Source organism: Gallinula chloropus (assembly GCF_964237585.1).
Source record: "Gallinula chloropus genome assembly, chromosome: 6".
Lineage (NCBI taxonomy): Eukaryota > Metazoa > Chordata > Aves > Gruiformes > Rallidae > Gallinula > Gallinula chloropus.
The window spans coordinates 8,159,865-8,176,889 of NC_140091.1; the positions used below are offsets into that span (position 1 = coordinate 8,159,865).

The following is a 17,025-nucleotide window of genomic DNA, read 5'->3' on the forward strand; positions in this document are numbered from 1 at the left end:
TGACTTGCAGAGTTAGATCAATTCAGGGCTTGATCTGTGTGCACAAACACTGAGGAAGGATGCTGAACCGTGATGGTGACCTGATTATTGAATTGTCATTTGTTGAAGGTGTCAAGGGTGGGCTTCAGAGTGCTGCAGTGCTTTCAGCTCCTACCTGGTGCAATATAGTTCTTACGAGTGGGTGAGTTTATCATTATAGCTCTTGGAAGTGGCTGATACCATGGCATCCAGGGCCTAAGCTGGCAACTTTGCTGTGTTAACAAACCACCATCCCTGCACGGAACGTCAGTGGCTGCTGGAGCTTCTCCTAAGCCCAGAGACAGACATCAAGAGAAATTATAGACTTGAGGCCATAGCCTGTTCCTAGACTTCTGGTGTAACCGCTGCAATGAATGGAATAATGACATCCAGTTCACAAATTATTATATCTTGTTCTTCTGTCTTTTTAGCAGCACTTCATAAATTCATTCTGGAAAAGAAAAGTTGATGACTGACAAAATAATTATCCTCCTTTGAAGCCTCAAACATATGTTTACTAGTATTCTGTTGTTTAATCTGTGCTTAAATTTTGTTAATTACATTAAAAATAAAAATCTATCTTGGGTGGGTTGGACAATCAAAATTCTAATTTATGTGGGGGTTTTTTTAGCCTTGGGTACTCTTTCTGTGCATGATACTTCAGCATAAATAGCCTAAGCCTGTGTCTATAGCCTTTCTGTAGGTCCTCACTAATTTTAATATACCTCTGTTATATCTAAAGATATTTCAGATTTCTATAAAATTTATAATTCTGTGTGGATAACTTATGTAGTTATCACAGTAAATTATGTAGGCTTCTATGCAACTATATACTAAGCCTTATTTGAAGAATTACTATTATTGTTTTTGGTTTATAATTTCAATGTCTTTTTAACATAATTTTCATAGTGTGCCATTGGGGCAATCTTACCCATGTCTGTAGTGGACCATATGCTTTAAGAATGAAATGAAACATTTAAATTAAAATTAATCATTTTAATGTTTATAAAGCAGAGTTACATATCCTGCTTTTATTTACTGATAACCAGAAGTAGGATTTTGGTTTAAACTCTTTCTAACTTTGAAATGAACATGACTAATGTGTTATTTTATGCTAACCATGAGTGATGAAGTGATTGATTTCATGTTCTCTGGGATAGCAGACAGCTCTCTTTTCTTAACTGTCTAGGACCTGCCATTGAGCTTGAAAAAGTAAAACCAGAATCAGTTGAGCCTGAACCTGAGGTACAGAAGACCTTCAGTGAGGAAGCAAATACATCAACGTACTATCCTGCCCCTGTTCCAGTAATGGACAAGTATATTCTCGAGAATGGAAAGGTATTTTAAACTAAATATAGCATGAATGATTTGTAAATGTCCATCAGGTGAATTTCTTGTGGAATTTTCATGATGTCGGGGGTTTTGCATGGTAGCAGCTTATACAGATTTCCTCAGTTTTCATACAAGTATGCTCTTATGCTGAGGAACATAATGAAATTGCACAAATATGAACAGCATAGAAAATTATCCTTAGCAGTGAGAGCATCGAATGCTGTGCAACACAAGGAATATCATTATTAAATGTGCATGCACAAGCACGTTGGCGTAGTCTGATTGATGACATACATAAATCCCCTGGGCAGAGACCAAAGTCAGTATCCCACATTATAAAGTTAAGTCTACTTAACAGAAATACTTTTCTCTGAAGGATCTTCAGTGTTTTTGATGTGCTGCAGTTGTGTTGCAGAGAAGCCTTCATCTTTTGGTTGAATTGGAGTCTAGTAGTTAATATGAACCCTGCCATGAAAATGGGCTCCCTTGAATCTGGTAGGAGTGTTGGCACTGAATCACGCTGATGTAGTGCTACTTCCCAGATACTTCTAGAAAGTTAGTGAAATACCATCCAGCTGCAGTTTGCCAGAACCTGACTGATAGTATTTCAGACTTCAGCGTGTTTAACACGGTGTCTGCTCATCTCCCAAGGCCTGCTTTTAGAGCTGTTGCCCTTATTAAATGAATGTTATATTTCTTTTACAAACCAATATGTCCTTCAGAATAGCCTGTGCAAATCCTGTTTCTTGGGATACTTACCTATTTGGTACCGTCATGTGAGAGCCTTTTAGGAAGAAGTGTCCATTTCAGCTTTGGCACGCAGTGGAATCACTGGTGAAGTAGCATGAATTACTGCATTCCAGATCTGTCTTACGAGACTGATTGCACAAGTGTCTGTCATTTTTGAATCCAACATAATTGTTGAGGACAAAATATATGTGAAAAATAGTATAATCTTGGCAGTTTGACAGCTGCTTGGTTCAGATAGCTTTTCTTGCCTAATCTATCTAACATATGTCATTTGCTTGTATATTTTATGTATATGTATGCAATGAAAACTTGGCTTATATTTACTGTGAGAGTTTGGTTTACCTCCTTTTTTTTCTGCTTCAGGTGTGTGGCATAGGGCATGTCCTTTAGTATTTGTATGCAGCTTTTCCTGCACCTTTACTTCATCAGCCAGCTTCTTGGCACTTCTGTTGCTGAAGTTTTCTCTGTCTTTATGGATATTAATATCTCCTTAACTTTTTGTTACTTTGGTCTTTAAGTTTGCCTATTTATTGAGGCTTTAGCAAGCTCAGGTACCCGAAGTGTGAACCAATAATGTACTGAGAGTGTTGGAGGGTGGTATGGTGTTTTGTTTTTCTTTAATTGTCTTTATTTATGCCTTTTTTCATTACTTCTTTATTGACATGCACCACTAGAGTAGTTGAAATACTTTTTTAGAAATCTTGCCCTTTGTGGCATCAGATTTGATCTTAGTAGGATTCTTTCAAAACAGATAAATCTCTCCCCTTGAGAACAGACTTGCTAAAAAAGAGCCTATGGCATTCATTTAAAGAAAAGTAAAGAAGAAAAAAAAAAGAGTTCATCTTCTGAGAAACACTTTAGCTATATTGCACATGTTAGCACAGCCACAGTGGTGAGCATTGCTTTGAATTTGCTGTTGTTTCTGTTGCGTTGTGCTTGAAGGTTGATCCTGCAGTTGCTGAAATTGGGGGTAAAGTTCCCATTGATTTCATCAAGCCAAGGGCCTGGCCCATGGGGCAGCTCTGCCAGCAAGAAGGAAATGGTTTCTGAATCTGGAGTGCAGTAAGCTTCCCGTAGCTCTGGGAGTACTAGGAAAACAGTACCCAGCCTGTTTCACAGGGGGTAAACTGAGACATGGACAGACTAAATTCCTTGCCATACCAGTGCTACAAATAGAAGAAGGGAGACACAAGATTGCTGTGGCTGTGGCTGGCTGTCACGTAGTTGCTGTTACCATAGGTTGTTTCATAGCAGTGAAACCTTTTTTTTTAATAAATTAAGCACACTCAGAGACCAGATGATCTGTCTGAAACATAAACATTGAAAATGTTCCCTGTAACTTCTTGTTTTCTATAAATAACCTAGAGCTTATGAATTAACTACTAGACAAGCTTTAGCACAGACAAACCTGCAGAGTGGAATCAGGTTTTTAATCAGTCTCTACGACTGAGTATTACAGACATCCAAAATTTGGCATGTCACAACATTTCCTAATTTTAGTTGTTTTCTAAGTAACTCACACCCATTTTTGCAGATAAATTTGGCATGTCACAACATTGCTAATCTTAGATGTTTTCTAAGTAACTCACACCCATTTTTACAGATAAATTTTCCAAAATCAGAACAGAAATAACTGAATTATAAGTGTAATCTGATTGTTTTGAAGCACAGACTGCTCACTCAGATTCAAGTTGTCTTACAAAATATGTAAAGAGCACCAAAAGAGTGATTTTTTTTTTTTTTTAAAGCAATTATAAAGAGGCTGGACAAAAGAAAGGAAGGTAAAAAGGGGTGTTCATGTTGGGCTTACTTCTGTTTCCATTCTTGGCTAAATACCATGTGAACTTGTGAAAAGCTTCTTAGAATCACGCTAGTGTAGAAAATCCTGCAGGAGTGGCAGCTTGCTTTATATATGTTTTATATTAGGCTTCTCATTTGTTTTTTATAAGGGAGCTGGTAGTCAGACCATTCATATTTTTCTATTTAAGTTTTTAAACAACTAGTTGCTTTTGAAGGATGCTGTCGTTGTAATAAAAGAATTCTTCAGGTTATAGCCCTCGTTAATAATTAAAGCAGGTTTCCATTTAAAAATAGAAAAAGGGGGTTTGGTTGAATACAGGCAGTAAAAATTACAGGTATATAAAATTTTACAGTAGCTTTGTCCAATTTTCATTGCATTTAACGGGACTTGTATGATACTGTTCAGATCCATATGGGTAGCAGGGACAGTTTACGTAATGCTACATGGAAGGAGTGAAAACATGAAAAACTAAGAGCGACTCAGTTAAGAGAAACAGCATCTGCTAATATAATTTAGCCATAGAAGTTTGTTCACAGGGTTATTTTTTTCAATTGGGAGGAGGCAGTAAGATTTTATTCAAGTGTTAGTGTTACAGAAAGACCCTCCATTTGATCAGATTTTATGAATCCTAAATTTTGGATATAACAATCCAGTTGATACGTATTTTTGACTTTCTTATGCTTTTACAGAATTATCTGTGAGTTCTGTCTCCATCCTTTCCAGTGCAGTGAGCTCTTGTCAGTAATTAGAATAGATACGTCACGCATTAGCTTGTCATGGATGATGAGATGTGGGGATCCAGCCAAATTAAGTTAGTTCATCCCCGTGTGAGCAAAGCTTTCTGTGAGCAGAGCCAGTTTGGGTAGGCTGCACTGTACTCCAGCAATTAGGAGCGTAGGTGTACAACGTACGGAGTATCGTGGGTCTACACAGGGGCCAGTGTTTGCATCCTGGTTGCGCTCATGTCAACCCCTGCTCATTACTAGTGGAATTCTTATCCTTGCTGTTTCTTGATGGTGTCCTGGTTATCAGGACTATCAGCTCAAACATACAAGGTGTCAGCATAAGGATGGTACTCATATTCTCCTCCTGCATTCGTCTTAAGTCTGGAGCACCGGGAAGCTTGGGTTGGATACAGAATAGCTCCATGGGAGTCAGGCCAGCATAATAAATGCTGAGCCAGACTATAATAAGCACAATTAGACTCGAGCAGTTTCATTTTGGGGTCTCTGCAGTGGCTTCACACTGCATTTCCCAGTACCTGTATTATCCTGCTGTACCTCTTCAGTGCAGTATCTCTGCTCCCCAGTGTCTGCATAATGGAAAGCTTATGATGTTGCAGCAGTGGGTCGTTGCCTTTCCACAAAACACTGTTCACCTGGATAGATCGATCGTGCGTGATAGGCGAACTTCATGACAGAATTAGAGGATCACAAAACTTCCAAACTTTCTTGGCTTGCATTGATTGAAATTGTAGCACTCAAAATCCTTTCTCCCTTTCTAGTTACTTTAAACTATCAGGCTGAATGTTGTCAACAGGTACAGGATACACTTTAGGAAATATTCCTCTCTATTGCCTCCAAAATACGCTTTTGGTAAGGCCCAGTTTCAGCCAAAGGGAAGCTTTCACACTGAAGACAATGTTTCATCTTAGTCCTGAATTAGGCTGGTGCAACTGCTTGGTTTATATGCTGTGCATACCTTTATAATACTGGTTGTATTTACTGTTTCCTCCTTCTGTCTCTGTTCCTGAATGTAGTCTTTCAGGTGATAGGCTATGTGGGGGTGAAAAAGTAGAGAGTAAGAAGAATTGAGAACAAAGAGGAAGAGGAACCATATTATGTTGATTTGAACTCCCTGACCCACAGAGTTGGAGAAATTTGAGAATTAGGCAAAATGGATTTGTTCAGCCCTAATTAATGTTATTATAGTACCTAATATTAATGTTCCTACAGCACTTGGATACTGTTGTGTGCTACGTTCCATAGATAAGTTGTTATTATTACTACCTTCTAGGTCCATCTTGGCAGTGGAATTTGGGTAGATGAGGAGAAATGGCACCAGCTGCAAGTAACACAAGGAGATTCAAAGTATACAAAAAATCTAGCGGTTATGATTTGGGGAACAGATGTTCTCAAGAACAGAAGTGTCACAGGAGTTGCAACCAAAAAAAAGAAAGATGCCGTTCCCAAGCCACCTCTCTCACCTCACAAATTAAGCATTGTCAGAGGTAGGTTATTTGAAAACTTTTGCTTCCTGCTTTGGAGTTTAACTATTAATCACTGAGTTGAAAGATGCTTCTTTTCAGCTCATATAAAATTAATTGATTAAAAACTGTAATTCAGATTGCTATTGCATTGGGAAGTGCATACGTATCCAGGAAGAGTAAAACACATTGCAATAGCTGTGCGCAGTGCAGGCCTTCACAGCTGAAGAGTTGTACTTCAGTAAGGTTCCAGAAGATCATCACTTTGATCCACTTGCAGGACAGGACTCTGAGCCTGAAGAACACCACATTGTTCTGGAATTCATTTTTAATGTAGTGATTTTTTTTTTTTTAATGCATATATTCCTTTTAACAAGCCTGAGAGTAGTTTTACCACATTCTTTCATCCAGAATGTAACCAACTCTGGCATGAGGCACAGAAACCATTATAGCTGTGACTATAAAAATACGCATACCTTCAAAGGCAAGAAAGAATAGTGTTACCCTTCCTAGTGGAGAAAATTGAAATAGTAAAAATTAATTGTTGCACTTGAATTGGAATTTGAACAGGAAGTGTAAGTCGCTGACCTATCTGGCAGGAAAAATTGCAATGACACTTTCAGTAACTTCAAATTCGAGTCCGTGGATGTAGTACTTTGAGAGAGAGAAGGCCTTCTCCTTTATTTAAGATGAATAGTGAATTTCAGTCCCTTTGTATTGTCATGCTTGTGTTTTGCATTCATTTCTGTCTCTCTTGGTATTTCAGGCTTCTTTTTAAGTTAGAACTGAGTCTGTTCCTCACGGAATACATACTGAAATTGGATTTTTAGGTTTTGTGCCCATACTAAATTGCAGTAGGGCTGGAAGAAATCTCCCTATTCGATTGAGCTTCCTTATTCTGTATTTCCTGTTCTTAGTTGCTATGTGCTCTTAACCATGAATACTTTAAGAACTGTTGTAATTGGCCTTACAAGTACCACGTTTTGGAAGTAAGAAATACGATTCCTGTTTGCGTGTGTGCGTGTGTCTGCGTTTTGTGCTGGAAGCTGATCTTCATACTGTCACTTTTCTCAGTTTCTAAGAAATGAGTAAAAGACATGGGTGTGGGGTTTTTTTACTGATCTGCTTTAAGAATTATCTGTGGAAGTGCAAGATTTTCCATTTCCTGCTTCTGGCTGGGACCTTTTGGTGCAATCCTAACATATGGAGTAAGGTGATGACGTAGTGGCCGTGTAAGGAATCCACTCTGTGGCTGTGGCTACCCTTGTCAGCTCCTAATGAGAAACAGAATTGGTTACCAGGTGCACACTTCCAAACATGCAGTAAAAAGGAGTTATTTTTCACTGGCCCATTGCAAAGAGCTTTCTGGTTTCCCTGCTGGAGGCTGTTGTTCCTCAGCGCTGCTGGCAAGGTTGCTTATGTGAGAATTTCCTCTTCTGCTTCACCCAGGGCCAGTCTGCTTTGGTTGAGCTATTTACATGATAGCTTTCTTCTAACTCCCCTGGTTTTGGCTACAGTGAGTTTTTGGGAGTATGTTCCAGCAGGTACATGATGAGAGGCAGATGGGGCCCTTTCCTTCCTTCTCTTCTGTACCTTTACACTGTCCAACAGTTCAACCCTGCCCTATTCCCTCATTTTCCTGTGTTTTCTGTCATAATTCTGCTTCCAGCCTTGACCCTCATTTGAATTCTGCTGTTCCACACCCTGGTTTTCCATGTTCCTTCGAGTGTTTATTTCACTTTGTCTTTGACTAGCCTTTGTTAGACTCAAGACTGTGCAGTCTTCTTTTGCACTATGTAAACTGCATGGCCAGTGTTTTAGGTGGCAGCAAGCAGACTACATGTAGCAGCAGTACTGGGTAGCACGTGACTGTGATTTTCCACGTTATTTTGTCCTTTGCATTTGCATCACTGTTAGCAGGTCTTGCCCCATTGTGCCAGCAGTGTTTCCTGGAGAGGTGGAAGTGATCAGATAAGAAGTTGTTGGGGTATGGAAATGGAGAAGAAAAAACAAATGAGTAGCAAGTGGAAAAATGGTGAAATGCGACAAAGTTAGTGTGTATGTGGCCAATGACTTGGGTCAGACAGCACAGGTAGAAATAAAGCTCCTTGTTAGTCTTTGAGCTCTACTTGAGGTTTTGGTCCAATCAGAAATATGAAGGGGTATGTATATGCTCCTCTAAAGCCAAAAGGCAAAGAAGCAGCAGAAGCCCCAGATGAAGCTTGGGAGATCACTCTTGGGAGCCCCTTAGCCAGTATGCCTATTTCTGTAGCCCCTCATAGAAATGCAAGAGGAAGAACTGTGATGCTGGTGGATCTGTCTGGGTCACACTGAGCTAAGGATCACAGCTGATGAATGAGTTCTGTCAGATGATTCTTGGCTTGACATTGTTGCTAGACTAATAACAGCCTGCATTTGACTGGACGTTCACTTACCACAACCTGGGAGTATTCCTGAGGTAGTTGTAGTACAAGTTTGTCCTACATACACACAGGGCTTCTTCAAGTTCTCAGTGACATGCCGCCTCTTAGGTGTTGTATTTCAAATCCCAGTTTACTACGGATCAGCATTTCTGCTATTAGGCTGATTAAGTTTGTTTATTTTACATTCAGTGCATCTTAGAACATAAAATCCACGTTGTTTTAGATGTTCTCATCATTCAGTGGACACAGACTAACTTATTTAAAATAGATTTTTGAACGACAGCATTAGTTCTTAATGTGCCTGATATCTCTAGCTTCTTAAAAATCCCTACTGTGTAGTATGTAATAAAGGAATTATAAAAAGTATGATGCGTGAGCACTGTTATAAACCTTGTTAATGCAAAATAACCTTTTATAAAACTTCTGAGAGGTTTCAGAATGAACTACAAAGCATGCATAGTACTTAATTTTCATAACTTTTTAATATGATGCATTAGAAATGTTATAAACCATGTTAATTAAGCGATAATCTCTATGGCTTTCTGTATATGAAGCAATAAATGGCTACTGGAGTAGATTACTAGGCAAAGCAGAACAGCATTTGTTTAATCAATCTGGGAAGCCTACTGATCCCATTTCACATGAAAACAAAAAACCCAAATCCTGTCAGTAAGGAGTTGGGTGTGTTGCACCACCTCTGATTTCAGTAACCTCTGCAGGATTCTGGCACCGAGCTACCAACCTCTGTGGAGCAGAATTGTCTCAACTTTCATTGCCCTCATTGCTTCTGCAGCTATTACTAGTGCTTGGGTTTTGTGTTCCAGTTAAGTTCGCAAAGCGTGTTGTGCAAACAGGCAAGAAGATGGCTCTCACCCAAAATAATCTACTAATAAAAGCAAAATATGCCTAGGGACAGGGTGCCCAATAAAGATGCAGCATTAATGTATGTTGAACAGATTTGAAAACTAAATCAGTTAATGTCTTCTACTGGTTACTGCTTTTCTTCCTAACTGTTATCATCACTTGCTGTCTTGAAGGTGTGGTGGGAAGAGTGACTCCCATGGAACTGCAGATAGCAGCAGTTCTAGTGAGACCCTGGACTGGGGAAAAGATTCTAAATGTGCTGTGGAGATAGTGGTAGATGCAAGAGTTAGGTGGGCAAGACTGACACTGTAAAAGGTTGGATTTAGCATGTTTCCATAGAGAAAGCCTATTGATGTAGTCACAGCGTAACTGGAAGTTGGTTGTGCCAAAGATTCAAGCCTGGTGAAAAATCTTGTCTTTAACAAAACAGCCACTGAACTGATGAAAGCTTCTGTTGTCTTGCAACAAATAAACCCAGTGCTTACTCAGTGCTGTCTCTTGAGTAGTTAGCAGGGCTATATTCTTTTCTAAAAATATCCTAATGGCTCTTTCCTTTCTTTTTTATCTCCCCAGAATGTTTGTATGATAGAATAGCACAAGAAACTGTGGATGAAACTGAAATTGCACAGAGACTCTCCAAAGTCAACAAGTACATCTGTGAAAAAATCATGGATATCAATAAATCATGTAAAAATGAAGAAAGGAGGGAAAGTGCAAAGTACAATTTGCAATAAATTTTGGATTTTTAATAAAGTCTTAGTGTTTTACTTAAGTGTTGTTTTTTGATTTGTGTGGAATCTTTGCTGATGGGAGAAGCTGACTTGAAGCGCTAACTCTCCTATAACTGATTCCTTTTTTGAGCAGTTCTGTCAAAAGCCTTTCTGTGGTGTAACCTGCATTTAAATAATGTCCACTCATAACGAAACTGAATTTTCAGAGGTTCTTGCAATGAGTTGCACTATGTTGCCTGCAGTTCTGTATATAGGTTGTAATTCTGCCAACACCAACCCATTTTGCCTGCATCTTGTTTTACTGGAGTGAGTGGATCTAGGCTGCAGCAGACATCTGCTTAGAAGGAGAAACTGTCCAAAATCCACTTTGCTATTGAAAAGGGTTTTACTGTACTTTACAAAGTGTTTTTCTTAACTTCAATCGTTCGTTTTTATAAATCTTTGTTTTGATCTTTGACAATATATTTGGTCAAAAATATGCTTCTTTTTCACTTCTTATCTTGTAGTTAGATCACCTTTGCCATCATAGTTTAAAAAATAAGAAACAACAAAAAACCCAAAGCTGTAAGTTGCAAAACCATGGTAATTTATTTTTAAAAAATAATAATTCTAAAAGCGTTTCTTTTTCAGGCACCAAGGCACTCTTCTGACTTCTGGTTATGGTACAAAGCTCTTCAGTGTGTACATATTACTTTTCTTGAAACACTATATTTTTAGTGTATTTGTATTTTCAGTTGATTTAATGATTGCCACGCTGTGGCAAGATTATGTATAATAGAAAATTTAGTGCCATTTCCTCTGAGTCCATAATTTAACAATGGACGTTTTCAGCACAAATTTAAATAAAAAAAAAGGAATAATTTTCTGCATTGAAGTTAGATTTGTGGTGCAAAGTTATAAGGAATAATTTGTTACGAGGCTGAATTATACCTGATTATAAGTTAAATAAAATAGCCACAAGTCTTGTTTCATATAGGATTTTGAGAGTAAGGTTTGTGGAGAATACTTGGGGCCTGGACTGATATATTTTGAGGGGGTTTTTGTATTGATAATCTTTGTTAAACTTGCCTTTATTTTACGCACACAGTGGTGGTTATCTGTCAAGAGTATCAGCATTTGCTTCTTTTCTACTGCTGAACAACTGCTTCCTGCCTGTTCTTATCCTGTAGCCCTGCTGCACCCTAACATTAACCCTATTTTAGTGTCCCCTATGTGGAGATAATTTCAATGTAGCACACAAGGATTCTTTAAAGGGCTGGGGATGGATGGTGAGAGGAGGAGTACAGTGCCCATTTTGGAAGAGATGGAGAAAAAACCACCACATTGTCTTTTGTATGCCACCTGTGATGAAGTGATGTCTTAATTCAGGGCATAAGTGTTTATTTTATGCTTTCTAAAGTGCAGCGTCACGATGGGCTTTGCGCCGTGCGGCCAAACAGGTACACCCCGCTCCCACTGCTCGTGCCTCTGTGCTCCCATCCCTTCCACTCGCACCTGTGACTGCACAGATGGGTCAGGTCTCACTGGTGTCCAAGGTTCATTTCAAAAGGGCTGGTGCCAAGAGGATGGAGCTGGGGAACATTCATGGCGGGAGATGGAGAGGGGGGGAGTGTCTTTTTATGGTGGCTTATGTGTATTCTGAAATCGCATTTAACAGCCTAGCTTGTCTCCTGTTAATCTCAAAGTGTTCTTAGGTAGTGTTTAATGAAGTGCATAAATGTTTATGCTTCCTAATTTGGGATGCTAAATAGCAAATTAGTGTTTATAATGTCAGTGCATGTATCCTTTTATTAATTAAAGAACAAAATACAGATAACATTGAAGAAACACTGAAACTGCAAGTTCCCACTTTTCAAGCAGACCTGTGAATGTACAGGGGTTTTTTAGAAGTTGTATTAGGACAATCTGCTAATTTGGGGGACTGTGTCCATAATTTCCTCCGTCTTTTACAGCTTTAGTACTAATGTGTTTTCATTGTAACAGATTCCTTAATGAGAAGATCACGCTGCACTTGTTAGGAGATAAGCCTGTTTGAGACGACATTTTATGAAACCTGGGAAAAGCAGATTAGAATTTAATTAGAGTTGGGACTTTGGCCTGGCCCCAAAAATGAGAGATTCTAAGTCTTTCTGCAAAAAACAGCATCATCCTTGCAAGGCTTTTTCTTGACAGGCACGTCCCATCAGATGTTAGTGTTGCACAGTGCTGGAGAATTGCAGTTTTCTGTTTGGGGAAGGTACCTTGGAAGGCTTTGGTAATTTCTTCCTGCAGTTCCCATCAGCCTGGGTCCAGCAGGTGGTTTTTAGCAGGGTTCAACAAGAGTATGTGGGGGCACAAAAAGGTTCATTCACTTTGAAGCGTAGCGTTGCGGGGGCTCACAGTGTGTCCTTTGGCATTTAGCGTGTGACCTGAAGCTCTGCTGAAATACGGTTAAGGGACTAGGACCTACTAAAGGTAATACACTTCTTTGTGTATTGTAACTTGAACTAAGCCTTTGGATTTCTGAAAATAAGTTTTTGTTGGTAGCAGTCAGCTTTGGGCACGGTAGCAGTAAGGCAATCTGCACAGGGCTCCGTAAGGGACAGCAGGGGCAGACGAATGACACCTTTGTATTTCTCTTTGGTCTTTACTCCTCTTTTCCCTCCCTGTGAGCCCCTATGAAGACCATACAAGTCTTTCCCAGTGTGTTCATAATTTCTAGTAGGGAAGTTGGCTGCAGTTGTGTCTTCCAGCGTTACCCAAGGGAAAATATGGACTGTAACAGGCTTTGCTTCTTTGCACTGAAATACAGAAGTATTAATTAACTGTAGATTTCATTTCACTACCTTATACTGCATTTATGACCAGTCCTGTTCTTGTTGGTACATTAATTCTTCCATAATTGTGTCTGCCTGTACGTAGTTTTGCTTTCTTCATAATGCATCTGCCATGAATCTACCATAGGAGACGTTGCGCAGAAACAGTGCCTGCTAACTTTTTCCTGTTGTAGCTTAGCTTCATACCTGTACATCTCATGAAACAGGAGAGAACTTTGACATGAAATGGGTTTTATTACACCCTGTGGTGCCCCTCGTTCATCATCCCAAGGTTTGTGCCTCTCTGTCACTTCATTCTGTAAACACGGATTTGTAAGTATCAGAAAAGCATGGATTTAAGAGGAACTGATGTTTTGTCCTGAGAGAACAGTACATACTGTTACTTCTTTTTTGGGGATCAAAGCAGGAAGAAGGTATTATTGCTACATAAATAATGTGATCCTTTGTTGCCACACATTGCTGCTGTAATGCGTAATATTTGTGACCTGATCCATGTTACGGTGCCTCTGGCAGGCTTGCAAGGAGGCAAGGGTAGAGCTAACAAAAAGGGCTTTATTTTCCATTAATGATTTTAGGGGGGAAATGAGCTATTATATTAATGGAAAGAATCCTAACAGATATTTTAATACCCCAGTCAGGGTGGCTAGCCATTCTATTTAAAAACGAAAGCTGGTATTTGGTAGGACAAAAGATACTTTTAGGTTCAGCTGTTACAGAACAGGTTTGGATTTAGTGATGCTTTATAGACAGGGTTTATTTTAATTTATTTATTTTTTTAGTATGGCAGCTCTAAAATACTTAGTCATGTCAAAGCTGAGCTACAAGCAGAAGGAATTTAAGGTTGCATTTGGTTAGCTATTGAGCACGAGTGTCAAAAGAAGGCACGGTCTCCCTGTGGGAGGTCACTTCTGTGCACTGTACCATTGATGCTGTATCTGATAGATGGTTGTGATGCTGCTTTGTTGTCTTAAGCAGAGCTTGTTGTCCTCCTGGAAGTTTTAAGCAGTGATAACTTGAACTTTTTGGGATTTAATGAAATTGTACAGATAATGCAGCTTCCCACTTCCAGAAGTTGTAGACTAATAAAAAAGCAAAGTGCAGGTCATTGTTAAAGCAATACAAAACTGCAAAGGAGTAAGAGCTAGGAATGCTTGGTGTTAGCTATGTCCTTGCTGTGCATTAACTCCACTTGTAACTCTTGAGTAACCCAAACTCGGACTGTTTGTGAAAGGGAAAGTGAGGTTGTGTCCTACGGCGCCATGCTGAGGATTATTCCAGTATTCCATGTTTTGCTGTGAGAATAGCCACTCCGCTGAAAGAAACGGGTGAAAATGGTGCTCCTTCAAATTAGGTGGTAGTTTTCTCAGTATCCCTGAAAATATCTGTCATTCCGTGCTTGCCTTTAGTCTCGCATTGGTGAAGTCGTAACATCAAGTGCTCAGACTTTATTGGTGTCATTTTTTTCATCGTAACAGTGTGGAACTGTGAAGTGATTCATACAACACTGAGGCAATAAAAATGTTATGAAGTGCGATCGTTGCATGTTTCATGCTCAGTAGCTAATTTTTAATTTCACCATCTTGGACACTTTTTCATCCCCTCAGGCTTCCTAAACAGGAAAGGAGAATCATTTGGACTTGGAAAACAGGAACAGTGATTCAAGAAGGAATTAATTTACTTGGCTGCTCGTTTGCTTTACTTTTGCAATTATTTCTGTTGTTTATGTTTGAACAATAGCTTTCATTCTGTGCATCAGATACCTGCTTGCTCAGTCCTGTGGTGAAAGCAGTCCTCTAGTTGTGACATCATTTGTTTACCCCAAATAGGAAAATATCTCACCTATGACATCAGATGAAGCTGCATTAGGTCTGGATTAAAATAGAGGTGAAAATGGGTCTGGGAGGAGAGGACGCAGCTGAGCCTGGAGGATTTTTTCCTTTGCTGCCTCACATTTAGCAGAGTTACAACTTTATGTTCATTGTTTATTGATAGTAAAACCTTAATGGGACTAAACTCTTTATTAGTATATATGTTTAATGAATCGGGCTACCTGCTTTCCTATTAAATTTTAGTCTTTAGCGGTTTGAAATTAGAGCCCTACAGAAAACCCAAGGAGGGGGAGGCTGGGGGTGACTTGGCTCTTTTTGTAATATAACAATTGCTTGAAGTCCTGTGAAATAGAAGATAAGAAATTTTGCTTGTTGGTGCTTCAGTATCCTTTATGGTTAGCCTGAGCTTTCATGCTTTTGGAGTGGAGAAAGATGTAGGTTTCATGGGCTGGAGTGATGATCAGAGGAACTGGCAGTGAACACCCTTTGGTGTTCACCTCATTGGATGTGAAGGATGTACTGGGACAGCAGTAGAGGAAATGTGCCTTGATGGTGCCATATCACACTTGTGCCAGCCCCTTCCACATGAGGCTGTGGTGGATGAAAAAGCTTACACAGGAGAGTTTCACATTCTTTCATACACAAATATCTTTAAAGTCTTCCCAAATGTTTATATAAATTTACTGAATTGTAGTTTAATTTTTTTTAAAGTATTTTCATGTGTCGTCTTTTTTTTTTTTCTTTGTATTGGCAAAATAGGAAGTTTTATGGGAGAGATCTTTCTCCATGTTTTAAGTTGGGATATTAGCCCACTGATAGTTGAAAATAGTCCATTTGGACATTTTGCATCTGTGAGCCAGACGTGCCGTGGTCTTTCCTTTCCATGCAGGATTTATAGAGGTGCCTTTAGAGAATAATACTCAGACAAGCAGGGCTGAATGTAGATGGGGCAAAGCATCTGTCTCCGAGTTCATGTTCTGTGTTTCCTTTTCTTAAAGGGCCAAAAATTAAATTTTTGAAAGCTGTGACTTACATTTTTTCCTGTGTTCTGTATTAAAATGTTTTGATGCTGATTTCTTTGCAGTTGCAAGGACACTTTCATCCTTCCTGGACCGCTGGACACACTGCAAGTTCTGCATTTCACTGTGCATTTCACTATGTAGGAGTGAGCAAATGAGGATGTAGAGTTTGGGGCGAAGCAGGAGTGAAGGTGAGCACAGTGCAAGGAACCACCCCCTTTGTTAAGATAGGGTAGGACAACCTAGAGGGATGTCTTGCCCTAAAGGCAACTCATCCAACAAAGGTTGTTCATTGCAACACCAGTAAATATGTGCAACTTCGACTCTGTGGCTTTCCTAAACTTAGAATTAACAGAGATCCACTGAGCAGCAGCCAAATGTGGAGGAGGATCCCATGTCTGGTGTTACAGGAAGCCCGGGAACAGGTCGTGGAGGGGTTGTGTAGCCCTTTTCACCTTCCCACAGGGAATTAATATGTGCAATTTAGATGAAGTGGGTAGCCAAACAGCAAAATCTCAAGCAGCTTGACTGGCATTTAAGGTTTCAATCAGTGAGAAGTTTTATTAATTAAAAAAAGCCCAATCACTCTTACGTGCCAAGAATTTAACCTTTAACAAGCAGAATAATCAGCGTTTTCTTCTGCAGGGACCTCTATCTCGTGCACTTACACAGCTGCATGTTTACAGACGTACTGTTATTCTGTATAAATCTGTCAATACCATGCAAAATCCACAAATTAATACTTTTCCTGAAGTTAGCCAGCCCTGCCTGCTTTCCTGGTCTTCCATTTTTGTGCCCATTCCTTCTGCAAGGGGAAGCAGAGTCTTCCCTGGTTGCCTGAAAGGTGAGGAGACGGGAGCGTTTCACAGCCCCTGCCTTGCAAGTTGTCAGACGGGTTCTGAAGTGAAATACCTGCTGCTTGTTCTTGGGGATAAGTGACACGGAGCTAGAGCATTTCCTTAGGAGATGTGGTCGTACTGCTGTCACTGTAGGGCAGACTTTGCAGTTCAGGGACTTCACAGCAGCGTTTTCCCTCTCCTTTTTTTTTTTTTTCCTCTTGCCACACAAAAGCACAGAGTAGAGCAAAGAAAATCTCACTCGTGTATGAAGGCCTCAAAGTGGTGAAATGGAATCAGTACATCTTTCAGCAGTACCTCTTAAAAACATTTATTTCTCAAAACAGAGGATCCCCCTTTTTTTGTCGAGGCTGAGTGGCCTGGAAGTTGCCCACATAAT

At 39.6% G+C, this 17,025-nt stretch overlaps 1 protein-coding gene across 4 annotated transcripts in view; it reads left to right on the forward strand.

Moving 5' to 3' along the window:
• LOC311193423 (BEN domain-containing protein 5) overlaps positions 1-17,025 on the forward strand; it is a gene marked incomplete at both ends in the record, with an annotated part of 931,749 nt that overhangs the window by 580,429 nt on the left and 334,295 nt on the right. For 3 of the 4 annotated variants that reach the window (XM_084266247.1, XM_084266249.1, XM_084266250.1), the window contains 3 exons: positions 1,208-1,356; positions 5,918-6,131; positions 9,968-10,160. The exons of the other annotated variant lie outside the window; for it this stretch is intronic. In XM_084266247.1, the coding sequence (XP_084122373.1) occupies positions 1,208-1,356; positions 5,918-6,131; positions 9,968-10,128 (524 nt within the window). Of the gene's footprint in view, positions 1-1,207; positions 1,357-5,917; positions 6,132-9,967; positions 10,161-17,025 lie in introns of those variants that run through there. 4 annotated transcript variants of the gene reach the window in all.